This window comes from Xyrauchen texanus, chromosome 21 (genome assembly GCF_025860055.1).
Source record: "Xyrauchen texanus isolate HMW12.3.18 chromosome 21, RBS_HiC_50CHRs, whole genome shotgun sequence".
In the NCBI taxonomy this organism is placed as follows: domain Eukaryota; kingdom Metazoa; phylum Chordata; class Actinopteri; order Cypriniformes; family Catostomidae; genus Xyrauchen; species Xyrauchen texanus.
In genome coordinates, this window is record NC_068296.1 from 31,042,152 (window position 1) to 31,057,695 (window position 15,544).

At 35.9% G+C, this 15,544-nt stretch overlaps 1 protein-coding gene and 1 long non-coding RNA gene across 4 annotated transcripts in view; one reads left to right on the plus strand and one right to left on the minus strand.

Moving 5' to 3' along the window:
• Positions 1-15,544, plus strand: part of LOC127661424 (uncharacterized) — a 359,800-nt gene that overhangs the window by 215,166 nt on the left and 129,090 nt on the right. The window lies entirely within an intron of this gene.
• prrg4 (proline rich Gla (G-carboxyglutamic acid) 4 (transmembrane)) lies at positions 880-7,029 on the minus strand. 3 transcript variants are annotated; one of them, XM_052152121.1, is made up of 7 exons: positions 6,873-7,029; positions 5,961-6,062; positions 5,540-5,703; positions 4,917-4,944; positions 4,105-4,243; positions 3,833-4,018; positions 880-1,582 (listed from the first exon to the last, which is right to left on the minus strand). In XM_052152121.1, the coding sequence occupies exons 1-7, from the start codon at positions 6,880-6,882 to the stop codon at positions 1,555-1,557; spliced, it is 657 nt and encodes a 218-aa protein (XP_052008081.1). In that variant the 5' UTR covers positions 6,883-7,029; the 3' UTR covers positions 880-1,554. The 3 variants fall into 3 exon arrangements, with proteins under 3 accessions (XP_052008081.1, XP_052008083.1, XP_052008082.1); XM_052152123.1 differs by lacking the exon at positions 6,873-7,029 and adding an exon at positions 6,472-6,680; XM_052152122.1 differs by lacking the exon at positions 6,873-7,029 and adding an exon at positions 6,297-6,677.

The following is a 15,544-nucleotide window of genomic DNA, read 5'->3' on the forward strand; positions in this document are numbered from 1 at the left end:
CATGTCACAAAGCTCTGAATCATTTCAAATTGGTTTCTTGAACATGACAATGAGTTCACTGTACTAAAATGGCCCCCACAGTCACCAGATCTCAACCCAATAGAGCATCTTTGGGATGTGGTGGAACGGAACTTCGTGCCCTGGATGTGCATCCCACAAATCTCCATCAACTGCAAGATGCTATCCTATCAATATGGGCCAAAATTTCTAAAGAATGCTTTCAGCACCTTGTTGAATCAATGCCACGTAGAATTAAGGCAGTACTGAAGGCGAAAGGGGGTCAAACACAGTATTAGTATGGTGTTCCTAATAATCCTTTAGGTGAGTGTATATATATATATATTACACACACACACACACACAGAGTATATATAAAAACTGCAAGCATCAATGCCATTATATTTCAGATTGTAAATCAATCTGCTGTAAATATGAACTCATGCAACACTTTTGTAGTCAACCAACACTAACCTACCCAACATTTGTATACAATATCTGACTCTCCATTAAGTTTTCTGAAAATAAATTAAAATTATACCTTAAAAGTTACTTCAGTTTATCAAACTTAATAGTCCAAGCGTTTTCATGTCATGAACACTATGATCAAAAATGTAATGAGACAACACTGATGTATAGAAATAGTCAAAGTAGACAAAGAAGGAAGTTTATTATTAGGCCTATTAATATCCCTACGATAATAACACCAGTACAGGCACCATCTTGTAAAAGACATCAAAGCGATTCTTCGGCCTCTAGAAACCGCTAGTGTGACTGTAAAGTCTCAGCCCCTTTGTCATTAAATGCCAATAAACGCATATGTCAACCTTTCTGGCTGTACATGCAGCACATATAGCACTAGAATACAAAGAAATACCAAACTAAGATGAAAGGAACAACATTTATTTATCATTATGCACAAGGCCTAGTGCAAACAACTTAGTCTGACTTGATAGTCATCACATTAGAACGAGGAGGTAATTGTGTTTTTGTTGTGTGGATCACAGAATTAACAGGACTTTGCAAAAAAAGCATTTCATCTCAAGTGACAGAAGTCAATCTGCGTCTCTATATCTTGCACAAAAAAAATAAAATAAAAAATAATTACTTGTATAACGATTATTTTTTTTCCTTCATAAAAAGCCCAGAATATAAAAAAATCATTATGATCAGTCTTCTTATTGTTACAATAATTCATATCTAAACTAGATTTTCATTTTTATAGTTAAATATCTAAATACAAACATTTAAAATATTTACAAAATGAAAAAGTTAATTAGATTGTGGAAGTCACATTTCTTTGTAATTTTAACTACCTAAACTGCCCTGATTGTGACTGCAATGCTTCCAGTAATTCCAACTCATTGCTTAGTAAGACAACAAAGCTCATGTTAAATGATACAGTGCAGCATTGCACGTTATTATTCTGCCAATTTTTATATTAGCGGTTTATTCTAAGCAATTCAATCAGAGTGGAATGCTTTTGGTTTAACACTTCTCCAGTCTTTCCAAGAAAGAAATGGCTTTGTCCATCCTGATACAGTCCAGCAAATGATGCTATCGATGGATACTGCCTGGCCTCGAACTGTCGATAGATATGACTAGAATTAGATATTTGGTAATTTCACAGTACACTATAAAAATATTATGTCACTTGTGGATCAAGACCCAGAGACATTTAAAGGAACAGTTCACCCAAAAATGAAAATTCTCTCTAAATGTTGGAACTGGTGGCATATTGAGCCAAATATAATGTACAGTTGAAGTCAGAAGTTCACATACACTTATGTTGTAGTTATTAAAACTAATTAGAAGTATAGTTATATAGTTTAAGTATATATAGTTATACTTATAATAAAGTATAGTTTTGGCAAGTCGTTCAGGACACCTACTTTGTGCATGACACGAGTTATTATTCCAACAATTGTTTACAGACAGAATGTTTCACATTTAATCGACTATCACATTTCCATTGGGTAACAAGTTTACATACACTGAGTTATCTGTGCCTTTAAGCAGCTTGGAAAATTCCAGAAAATTATGTCAAGCCTTAAGAGTCTAAAGGCTTGACATAATTTTCTGGAATTTTACAGTTTAGACAATTAGCTTTTGATAGGAGGTGTGCCTGTGGATGTATTTTAAGGCCTACCTTCAAAGTTAACATACAACTTAGCCAAATACATTAAAACGTTTTTCACAATTCCTGACATTTAGTCATAGAAAACATTCCCTATCTCAGGTCAGTTAGGATCACCACTTAACTTGGGGCAAACATTTTGGGTAGCCTTCCACAAGCTTCTTACAATAAGGTGCTGGAATTTTGGCCCATTCCTCCAGACAGAACTGGTGTAACTGAGCAAGGCCTCCTTGCTCACAAATGCTTTTTGTGTTCTGCCCACAAATTTTCTATCGGATTGAAGTCAGGGCTTTGTGATGGCCACAACTTTGGAGGTATACTTGGGGTCATTGTCCAATTGGAAGACCCATTTGCGACCGAGCTTTAACTTCCTGGCTGATGTCTTGAGATGTTTTTTCAATATATATATACACATACATTTCCTTCCTCATGATGCCATCTATTTTGTGAAGAGCACCAGTCCCTCCTGCAGCAAATCACCCCACAACATGATGCTGCCACCCCCATGCTTCATGGTTGGGATGGTGTTCTTCGGCTTGCAAGCTTCACCCTTTTTCCTCCTAACATAATGATGGTCATTACAGACAAACAGTTAAATTTCGTTTCATCAGACCAGAGGACATTTGTCCAAAAAGTAAGATCTTTGTCCCCATGTGCATTTGCAAACTGTAGTCTGGCTTTTTTTGAGATGGTTTTGGAGCAGTGGCTTCTTCCTTGCGGAGCAGCCTTTCAGGTTATTTTGAAATAGGACTCATTTTACTTGCGTACTATTGTTTGTACATATTGTTTGTACAGAAGGACGTGGTACCTTCATGCGTTTGGAAATAGCTCCCAAGGATGAGCCAGACTTGTGGAGTTCCACAAATATTCTCCTGAAGTCTTGGCTGATTTCTTTTGATTTTCACATGATGTCAAGCAAAAAAGCACTAAGTTTGAAGGTAGGCCTTAAAATACACCCACAGGCACACCTCCAATTCAGTACACCTCCAATCAGAAGCTAATTGTCTAAAGGCTTGACATTATTTTCTGGAATTTCCCAAGCTGCTTAAAGGCACAGTTAACTCTGTGTATGTAAACTTCTGACCCATTGGAAATGTGATATAGTCAATTAAAAGTGAAACAATCTGTCTGTAAACAATTGTTGGAAAAATTACTTGTATCATGCACAAAGTAGATGTCCAAAACTATAGTTGGCTAATATTAAATCTATGCAGTGGTTAAAAAATTTGTTTTAATGACTTCAACCAAAGTGTATGTAAACTTCTGGCTTCAACTGTAGATTTAACCACTGGAGACTTCGGGATTACTTTTATGCTGCCTTTGGAGCTTCAAAGTCTTTGTCACTATTCACTTGCATTGTATGGACCTACAGAGCTGAAATATTCTTCTAAAAATCTTTGTTTACAACAGAAGAAAGAAAGTCATTTATATCTGGGAGGATGAGTAGATGAGAGAATTAAATTTTTTTGGGTAACTATTTCTTCTAGCATAAATGGATGATTACTTGGCATACATGTTATTTTCAGCTCTTGAGCACAATATGCCACCAGTTCCAGCAATTAGTGTACTATAATTAGTTTTTGATGACAACAACTGTTAAATGGGTTGAAACAGGTTCCTTAATGATATAATAAAGGAGCGATACAAACGACAAAGTAGTTACATAAGAAAATACTTAAAAACAAGTTGTGTTGGTACCCAGGATATGGTGGAGGTGGAGCATCATGTGGTCCAGTGATGGCAATGGCCTGGTCATAAGAAGGCAAACCATGAGCATCTGGGTTATCATCTGAGAGTGTACGAGGAATAGGATGCAGAGAGACCTCCTCCAGTCTCCGGATTATCACAGAGGCATTGCTTCGGGTGGAGCGACGTCTTATGGACCTAAATTTAAGTCACAAAACATGAAGCACAATCAATGCAGAGACTTGAAAATACAAATGATGAAGGCTAAGATAATGAGTCCTTACCCTCTAAAGCCATAGTCTTTATTCCTGCCCTGGCAGAAGTACCAGATCAGGAGGCCAATTACAACAATAAAGACTCCAGCAGAGATGATGCCCACCAACAAGGCTGTTACATCAACTTTTGATTGGTACTCTTCTTTATCTAGTGAGAAATAAAACATTTATACACACATGTTTTACAGTACACACACACCGATCAGCCACAATATTAAAATCACCTGCCTAATATTGTGTAGGTCCCCCTCATGCCGCCAAAAAAGCACCAACCAGCATCTCAGAATAGCATTCAGAGATTATATTCTTTTCACAACAATTGTACAGAGTGGTTATCGGAGTTACTGTAGAATTTGTCAGTTCAAACCAGTCTGACCATTCTCTGGTGACCTCTCTCATCAAAAGTTTGTGGCTGATCAGTGTATATATAAATATGTATATGTACCGTGGCATTTCCAAAGATTTCTCTATGTGCATTAAGTTACCACTTGTAAGCTAATACATTTTTTTACAAGTTTTAAAAGCAAAAAGACAAGTATAAATATAATCTGGAAAATAACTTTATTTTATCCAGACAAATATAACATGGACACCACCAAGATGCGGTTTAAAAAGATATGAAACTTCAGCAAACTGAATATTAAAATTTCCTGCTAAGACTCGGGTTTATTTTAGTATATTGTCAGAGAAGATTAAAGATTATAGTGTGATTTCTGTGTGCAGTTTCTCTTTCAGGCTCTCTGTGCTAACAGGAAATCATTTTAGAACTATTTTCAGTCCAACAGGTGTATGTGTGGCAAAGGAATGCTGACATAACTTACCTGCTGTATATGTCCTCCAAAAGGCATTCTGTCAGACCAAAAAGTGCAAGAAAATTAAATTAATATCTAGAATTAAAAGTGTTAATGTAGAATTATTACAAACTGAAAACTAATAATATATCACATGTCTGTCACGGTGTCCATTGTCCTGTTCATTGTTAGAAATGTATTGTACTGTCCCGTACTTTTGCACACGTTTGCACGTGCACTTTATATAGGTATTATATTTAGTTTGTGTAGTCTCATGTGGTTCTGTGTTTGTCCCATGTTATTTTTATGTAGCACCATGGTCCTGGAGGAACGTTGTCTCGTTTCACTGTACTAACTGTATATGGTTGAAACGACAATAAAAACCACTTGACTTGACATGTATTTCTGCATGTGCTGCTGGGAGTGTGCGGTTCCAAATACACGTTAGTTTTTACATTACATCATGGAGTGTTTGGAGCCACATTTTTTTGTAATTGTTCTCATTTTTTATTATACACATCTGCCCAAAACCAACCCATGGGCAAGTACATAAAAAAAACAATAGCTTTTATTGGGAGTGGTTGTAGTAACCTGTATAATTATTTATACGTTTTGTTATTCAAAAGTACTTAATAATAATGGGATTACTCAACCGTATCAGGAACATTCTCAAAGACTTCCCGAGCCTCCTCGTAGTTGCATATCTCCTCGTAACATTCCCTCTCCAGATTACCTGGGGTGAAGATCTCAAAGTCGAAGCGGTTGAACAACAGGTGGCGTCCCAAAAATGTGTTGGCCTCCTGGCCCACAACAAACACTAAAAGACACCAACATTTAAAATGTCAAATGTGACTGAAACCTTCATGTTACCCAGTAATCAAAGCTAATTTCATACATCATTGTACAATAGTATAGACATTTTGCATCATTGTTGAGTGACTTCATAAATATTAAAACTCATAATGAACTAAAGCAAAAGGCATCTAGACATAATAAGGCTCATGAATATATATTAGATAAAAATGGCATTTAAATAAGTGTACATACTGAACTGTGTATAAAAGCATTGCTTACCTTTACCGTCTTGATCTGCTTCTATTTGGAGGGTTTTTCTCATACACGCACAGTGTCCACACAAAGTGAAATGACACAGCAGCAGGACAAATAGAAGCATTTCTATGGGAAAACCCACAAATATTAGACTAATCAACAACATGTAGTGATGACAGTCGGGCTGAATTCCACAAACGCTCATGTTTCTTTTCAGAAAAGTAAAATCTCAAATCTAAACAAGACGTCACAAAGGTTTGACTTTTGAGTTGTACTTTCATATTTTGTAACCATAAGACAAAACGATTTTAATAAGCAGGAAAAACACGCGTCAGCTTTGTGAAGTATCAGATGACCTACCTTTGAATATTAGTTTATATCCTTAGAGTTTAAGATTCAGCTTTATTAATTTCCAGAAAGCACCCGAAGGCGTTCAGTGTTTGGACGAAGTGACATTTGCTGTTGTTCAGGGAAATACGTTTCTGTTTACAGCGCGCGCACACACATTCACACAAAACAAACGTCGTGGCCTCACCTCCTGTTGATCAACGCAACACCTGTTCAGACCTGACAAATCGATCGCCTGAATAAGTAGAATTGGATTATCCACAGTTCCCTTACGAGTCAGTACACTTGACATTGCGTCACTATGCTGACACTAATGGGGAGGAGCCTACCTCACGACCTTGTTGAAACCTTTCTACAATAACGCCGGGATTGGCTATGGTTTTTAAGCCCCGCCCTTTTAGGCTCGAAACTGTATACAAGCGGGTGTGCAAACAACATTCCTCCGAATTTTCTTCCTTCAAGACAGTTTCATCTCTTGTATAGAAGCCACCTACTGCTTCACCATTGAGGTGCAAGTTTCTTGACAGCAACCGTTCCCCTGCAGTGTTCCAGCAAACATTACTCCAACTCCAAAAAAGAACCGCTTACGTGTTTGCATCTTTGTAAAGATGTCGTTCCATAAGTGTTCCTTATCCGAAGGACATATCCCGCTGTAAGATCAGCATGAGAGCTGCATTCGCTGTCTGGGTTGCGCCCACGCAGAGACAGTTCTCATGGAGACAGACTGCCCTCACTGTGAGTGCATGAGTCCTAAGACGCTTAGCTTACAAATCGCCCTTGTTCTGAGGGAAGATTCAGCCTCCCACGAGGGGCACGAGGTTGAGCAGTATGAATCTGAGGCGGACCTTGTGCTGGCACACGGCCCCAGAGCCTCTCAATCTAAATGCACACAGTATGCAAGAGTCTCCTCGCTCCTGACAGGCACGGCCCTATGAAGCATAATGCAGAGCTCACCATTCCTGAAGTAGGCTCAATTGGAAACACACAATGCTGTTGGAAGTGACTATTGTTGTTCAAAATGTTGTTTCTGTGTCTCACTTTCAATCACATGCAATAAAGAATGCAAAAGCGGCACCATGATGATTATAATGGCCTGTTTTCTATTTCTGGTCTTCGGGTAGTTATGGGGGTTAAAGGAATAATTCACCCCAAAATTATAATTCTCTCATCATTTACTCATCTTTATGCCATTTTAAACATGTAAGACTTTCTTTTTTGTCCTCTTCAACTCTGGAGCATTTTTGGGCAGCCAATTGCAATTTTTCACAAAGTTATCAAATTCAAGGCATTCTGAATTTGCTTAAATCAAATTATTCAGAATTAATATTGTATATGTTACAATCTTATGATAAATATAATAAAAAAAAAAATATTTGTCCCATAGATGTGGGTGAGAAATTGATAAATATGCAAGTCATTTTTTTTTATAAATCTCTACTTTCACTTTTACCTTGTTTTGTTTTTGGCAATTCACAGTTGCATATCACCACCTACTGGTCAGGGAGGAAAGGTTATAGTAAAAAGGAACTAAAATATTCTGTTTCTCACCCACACCTATCATATCACTTTTAAATATATGGATTTAACCAATGGAGATGTATGGCTTAATTTTATGCTGTCTTTATATGCTTTTTGGACTTTCAAAGTTCTGGCACCATTCACTTGCATTGTATGTTCCCGAGCTTAAATATTCTTCCAAAAATTGTGTTCAGCAGTTATACATATCTGGGATGACATGAGTAAATGTGTGAATTTTCAATTTTGGGTAAACTATCCCTTTAAGCATGCAAGATTCCTCCAAAAAGCCCTCATGGCATGGACATTGAGCTATATTTGAAAAAGACATTCTCTCTCTCTCTCTCTATGTACGTAAATAAACACAAATATATGTATATAAATGTCACATTTGGTAGGAAGTCACAAGAGCGGGATCTAGGTGCAGCAAGACAGTCTTTAATAAAATAAACAAAGTAGGCCTACAGGATAATTGGGTAAACACATGAACAAAAGAAACATCCACAATGGGAAAACTCAGGAACAAAGGAAACATGCACAAAGGTCACTGGTCTTACACAGGAGATCTAAACACACAACATCGGACAAGGAATATGCAAACAACAGGGCACTAAATACACAAAGACTAATGAGTAAATGAAACACAGGTGAGGACAATGGAAGACAGCTGGGAGTAATGAGGGCAGGGAATTATGGGAAGTGTAGTCCATGGGGAACAGATGACAGAGGCAAAACACAGGGCAGACAACAGTGAATCGTGACAATAAACATCTCTATTTTTATCTATGGTTTGAAAGTAGTATTACATTAGTTACACAATTATTACATAGTGATGGTGTTTTGCTATGATGACATACAGAATATTTGAACAATTTAAAAACACCAGTTAAATCTAAGGAATTTGCAGTTGTAATAAATGTTATTGATAAGATATTGATACTTCTCATTATTCTGTGGTTGGATAAAACCCTAATGTCATATTATAGTTATGATAAATAACATTACATATCCTCCAGAAGTGGATAAATTCAATGATGTCAATAACAAATTTTTAATATTTGAAAGAACATTTCTCTTAAAAATACAAATAATACAAATAATAATATTAATAATTAAAAAAAAACACATTCATGTGCAAATTCAGATTAGTTAATTCAGAGTGCACGTAAAGGCGGCACACGTAATACTAACCACTAGATGGCATGGAAAACTTGCTGTCAACAGTACCTGTGGTTAAAACATTGCAGCAAAACCTGAATCAATTTATCCCTTTGTAAAATCGTCACATGTTTGTATATAGATACTCATGTTTGTATATAGATACTCATGTTTGTATATAGATACTCGTGTTTGTTTATAGATACTCATGTTTGTATATAGATACTTATGTTTGTATATAGATACTTATATTTGTAAATAGATACTCATGTTTGTTTATAGATACTCATGTTTGTATATAGATACTCGTGTTTGTTTATAGATACTCATGTTTGTATATAGATACTCATGTTTGTATATAGATACTCGTGTTTGTATATAGATACTCATGTTTGTATATAGATACTCGTGTTTGTTTATAGATACTCGTGTTTGTATATAGATACTTATGTTTGTATATAGATACTCGTGTTTGTTTATAGATACTCATGTTTGTATATAGATACTCATGTTTGTATATAGATACTCATGTTTGTATATAGATACTCGTGTTTGTTTATAGATACTCATGTTTGTATATAGATACTCATGTTTGTATATAGATACTCGTGTTTGTTTATAGATACTCATGTTTGTATATAGATACTCATGTTTGTATATAGATACTCGTGTTTGTTTATAGATACTCATGTTTGTATATAGATACTCATGTTTGTATATAGATACTCATGTTTGTATATAGATACTCATGTTTGTATATAGATACTCATGTTTGTATATAGATACTCATGTTTGTATATAGATACTCGTGTTTGTTTATAGATACTCGTGTTTGTATATAGATACTTATGTTTTTAAATAGATACTCATGTTTGTATATAGATACTCATGTTTGTATATAGATACTTATGTTTGTATATAGATACTCGTGTTTGTTTATAGATACTCATGTTTGTAAATAGATACTCGTGTTTGTATATAGATACTCATGTTTGTAAATAGATTTTCATGTTTGTATATAGATACTCGTGTTTGTATATAGATACTTATGTTTGTATATAGATACTCGTGTTTGTTTATAGATACTTATGTTTGTATATAGATACTCGTGTTTGTATATAGATACTCATGTTTGTATATAGATACTCATGTGTATAGATACTGTTTGTATATAGATACTTATGTTTGTATATAGATACTCGTGTTTGTTTATAGATACTCATGTTTGTATATAGATACTCATGTTTGTATATAGATACTCATGTTTGTAAATAGATACTCGTGTTTGTTTATAGATACTCATGTTTGTATATAGATACTCGTGTTTGTTTATAGATATTCATGTTTGTATATAGATACTCATGTTTGTATATAGATACTTATATTTGTAAATAGATACTCATGTTTGTATATAGATACTCGTGTTTGTTTATAGATATTCATGTTTGTATATAGATACTCATGTTTGTTTATAGATACTCATGTTTGTATATAGATACTTATGTTTGTTTATAGATACTCATGTTTGTATATAGATATTCATGTTTGTATATAGATATTCATGTTTGTATATAGGCTACTCGTGTTTATATATAGATATTCATGTTTGTATATAGGCTAATCATGTTTGTATATAGATATTCGTGTTTGTATATAGATATTCATGTTTGTATATATAGGCTAATCATGTTTGTATATAGATATTCATGTTTGTATATAGGCTAATCATGTTTGTATATAGATATTCATGTTTGTATATAGATATTCATGTTTGTATATAGGCTACTCATGTTTATGTCATGTTTGTATATAGGCTACTCATGTTTGTATATAGATATTCATGTTTGTATATAGATATTCATGTTTGTATATAGGCTACTCGTGTTTATATATAGATATTCATGTTTGTATATAGGCTAATCATGTTTGTATATAGATATTCATGTTTGTATATAGATATTCATGTTTGTATATAGGCTAATCATGTTTGTATATAGATATTCATGTTTGTTTATAGGCTACTCATGCACATATGTCACTTAAGTACAACCAAATGGAATTCACAATAATTTGTCCTGTAATCTGGATCACTGATCCCAATTTACAGAATGTAATATGCATCCATAAAATCAATAAGGTATGTTTTCAAAACAGTGTTTGGAAAGATTGGAAAGTTACTACTGCATAAAAAAAGTAATTCATTACAAATGACTAATTACTTCTCTAAAATTGTAATTAGAAACTATTTTAGAAATAAATGCACATGAAACATTTATTTGAGTTTCAATTATTTTATTAGCTTACTTGTAGAGATCGCAGAGTGCTACGTGAAGTTGGAGAGATGTCTCACAGACCACGGATGAGCAGTCTAATTCGTGGAGCTGTGGTTGTAACAGAGCTATAACAGACCACAAGATGGTGCCATCGGCTAATCAGAACCGAGAATTCCAGGCCGCCATTTAATAAGCAGGATAATGTCCAGTCAGACAGTTGTTATCGCACAATAAACCCTGACAGAGTGATCAGGACTCCGACACAAAGCGGAGGAAATTATGTAATATGAGAAGAAATAAATCGCTGAACAGCTGAAATCAACATCTGGTTTGCATAGGAGTTTTCTGTTGGTGTCAATTTTGGGAAAATGGCCATTTGACTCCTCATTATACAAGCTATTATGAGACTACTTGCCAAATAAACAAATAAATGGGCAAGAAACATTGATTTGGTTGAAAATATTTTATTACCTTACTCGAAGAGATCACACAGCCGGAGAGACAGCTTGCAAGGACCTGGATGAGCGGTCTGATACGTGGAGCTGCGGTTGTTACAGAGCAATATTAGACCGCTAGATGGCACCATTGACTAATCAGAATCAAGTATTCCAGTATAATAAGGAAAAATAATGCACACCCTTTAGGTTGTTATGCGTACACGATGCACAGCGGAGAAATTATTTTTCAATAATTCAACGGGCCGGAGTCAATTATTTATTCTTCATATACCACGGTTATCACACCTTAAGACATAATTCAGGGTTTTATATCAAGACATTTTCTGGTTTTCGTCCTTAAAATGCTCTTGCGAGTGGAACTACCTTCTTCCACCATGGATTCAGCGTGTTATTTTGATACAGCCAGAGCCTCTATTGCTAGTTTGAAAACATCACTTTAGTAATGTATATGTAACAGACTTAATTTTGAAGGTAGTTTAATTGTTGTAACATTGAGTGTCTTTACACTGTACTGTGTATATGCATGCGTGCAGTACATTTTACCGTGCAGTACGTTGCACACACACACACACATATATACGGTATATATATATATATATATATATATATATATATATATATAGACACTCACCTAAAGGATTATTAGGAACACCTGTTCAATTTCTCATTAATGCAATTATCTAATCAACCAATCACATGGCAGTTGCTTCAATGCGTTTAGGGGTGTGGTCCTGGTCAAGACAATCTTCTGAACTCCAAACTGAATGTCAGAATGGGAAAGAAAGGTGATTTAAGCAATTTTGAGCGTGGCATGGTTGTTGGTGCCAGACGGACCAGTCTGAGTATTTCACAATCTGCTCAGTTACTGTGATTTTCACACACAACCATTTCTAGGGTTTACAAAGTATGGTGTGAAAAGGGAAAAACATCCAGTATGCGGCAGTCCTGTGGGCGAAAATGCCTTGTTGATGCTAGAGGTCAGAGGAGAATGGGCCGACTGATTCAAGCTGATAGAAGAGCAACTTTGCCTGAAATAACCACTCGTTACAACCGAGGTATGCAGCAAAGCATTTGTGAAGCCACAACATGCACAACCTTGAGGCGGATGGGCTACAACAGCAGAAGACCCACCGGGTACCACTCATCTCCACTACAAATAGGAAAAAGAGGCTACAATTTGCAAGAGCTCACCAAAATTGGACAGTTGAAGACTGGAAAAATGTTGCCTGGTCTGATGAGTCTCGATTTCTGTTGAGACATTCAGATGGTAGAGTCAGAATTTGGCGTAAACAGAATGAGAACATGGATCCATCATGCCTTGTTACCACTGTGCAGGCTGGTGGTGGTGGTGTAATGGTGTGGTGGATGTTTTCTTGGCACACTTTAGGCCCCTTAGTGCCAATTGGGCATCGTTTAAATGCCACGGCCTACCTGAGCATTGTTTCTGACCATGTCCATTGCTTTATGGCCACCATGTACCCATCCTCTGATGGCTACTTCCAGCAGGATAATGCACCATGTCACAAAGCTCGAATCATTTCAAATTGGTTTCTTGAACATGACAATTCACTGTACTAAAGTTCACTGTACTTAAAGGGCCCCCACAGTCACCAGATCTCAACCCAATAGAGCATCTTTGGGATGTGGTGGAACGGGAGCTTCGTGCCCTGGATGTGCATCCCACAAATCTCCATCAACTGCAAGATGCTATCCTATCAATATGGGCCAACATTTCTAAAGAATGCTTTCAGCACTTTGTTGAATCAATGCCACGTAGAATTAAGGCAGTTCTGAAGGCGAAAGGGGGTCAAACACAGTATTAGTATGGTGTTCCTAATAATCCTTTAGGTGAGTGTATATATATATATATATATATATAACAGCACAGATAAATCTAATCGCTTAATAACATGGTCACCGCATATCTCCAAATGCTTTCTGGGAAAATCCACTCCTTTTGTGCCTCACCCAAATGATCTCCAGCCAGGAAAAATCCCCACTTTATTTAAAAGCAGTGATGTATTTGTGCTCCTCCTGGAGACTAGTGCTAATTGACCAGTAATAGACTGCAGTATTTCAGTGCTGTCCTTCAGCAGGGGTCTGGACACTGTTGCAGCAGTTGAATCCACTGAAAAAATGCTGACACAGTTAAGCAGCCTGACAGAGAGCTGTGCAATGATATAAAAGTATGAATTCCTCCCTTTATCTTGTGTGTAAAACCAGACGTTGAACTCGTCAGAACCCCTGAGGATTATAAATATGTACTGTGCTTTAGATGGATAACTGGGGCCTGGAAATGCGATAATTTATCTACAGTGGGAAATACCTCCTGATCTGTTGCTGGATTCAAGTTGGAAGCATGCCACTTGTGCTTCGGAACTGATTTATTTGGTTTAATGTTATATAATGTTTAAAGTAAAAATTATGACATTCAAGTAATTGTACACTTTATGGTTGTCAAATGTTAGTGGTACATGTGGTTACTCTGCTAGGACACCTGTGTGAACATGAGGGGAACTGATTTCATATTTCCATTAAAGGAATAGTTCACCCACAAATGAAAATGGGCTCATAATTTACTTATCCTCATGACACCCCAGATGTGTAGGACTTTCTTTCTTCTGCAGAACACAAAGATTTTTAGAAGATTATTTCAGCTCTGTAGGTCTTACAATGCAAGTGAATGGTGACCAGACCTTAGTAGCTCCAAAAATCATATTAAAGAAGCATAAAAGTAATCCATACAACAGTGGTTAAATCAATATCTTCTGAAGCGATGTGATAAGTGTGGATGAGAACAAAATCAAAATGTAAGTCCTTCTTTACTATAAATCTTCATTTTCACTTTCTTCTTCTTGTTTGTTCGGTGATTCGCATTCTTCGTGCATATTGCCACCTACTGGCAGTGAGAATTTATATGGAAAAAGGACTTAAATATTGATGGTTCTCACCCACACCTATCATACAACTTCTGAAGACATAAATGTAACCACTGGAGTCGTATGGATTACTTTTATGCTGCCTTTATGTGCTTCAAAGTTCTGGACCCCATAGGGGACTTACAGAGCTGAAATATTCTTCTAAAAATCTTCGTTTATGTTCTGCAGAAGAAATAAAGTCATACAGATCTGGGATGGCATGAGGTTGAGTACATGGTTAAATAATTTTCATTTTTGGGCGAACTATCCCTTTAAAAATAAAATGGCTGAGTGGAGTTAGTTTTGAGAAAATGCTACTTTTTCATATTGTTACCTTATGCAATGACATTCATACATTCTTATGTGTGATGCAATTGTCCATTTTAGTGCCACTGTGTAATCAGAGCAGCCGTATGTGATTCTACCTGTATCAGATAATGATAAAATGAGGTAATGAAATGGGACACAGTGAACAGAGACATAACTGGTAAATCTCACACAACACATCATTTGAGTATGAACTGTTAACCTGATATTGCGAGTGCAAATGGAGAGGGAAAGCAACTGAGTTTTGCAGTTCATTGAAACCATGTATTTCTCACACAATATATCACACCACATGTTTCAGTGTCAAAAACAACTGTGCTTAAAACAGAGTCAGTGGATTTATGTTTTATGACACATGTATTTAAGGGATAGTTAACCCAAAAAATAAAAATTCTGTAATTATTTACTCACATTATTACAAACTCATATTAGGGTGTATAAATGACAGAATTAAGTCCCAGACAACTGATTTTCTACATAACTGTTTAGTTTCATGTCTTTTTATCTATTTATTAGGTAAGTAGCTGTGAAATAAGCAGGATAACACATCCAGCTGGAAGATATATATATATATAAAAAAAAACCTTCAGAGCGATACAATAACCACACAG

Bases quoted from the DNA above. Each gene is read 5' to 3' on its own strand.
- prrg4 (XM_052152121.1), bottom strand. The intron at 4,244-4,916 runs GTAAGTTATGTC...ATTTCTCACTAG, and splicing joins TTGGAGGACATATACAGCAG to ATAAAGAAGAGTACCAATCA. The intron at 1,583-3,832 runs GTACCAACACAA...ATCTATCGACAG, and splicing joins CCACCTCCACCATATCCTGG to TTCGAGGCCAGGCAGTATCC.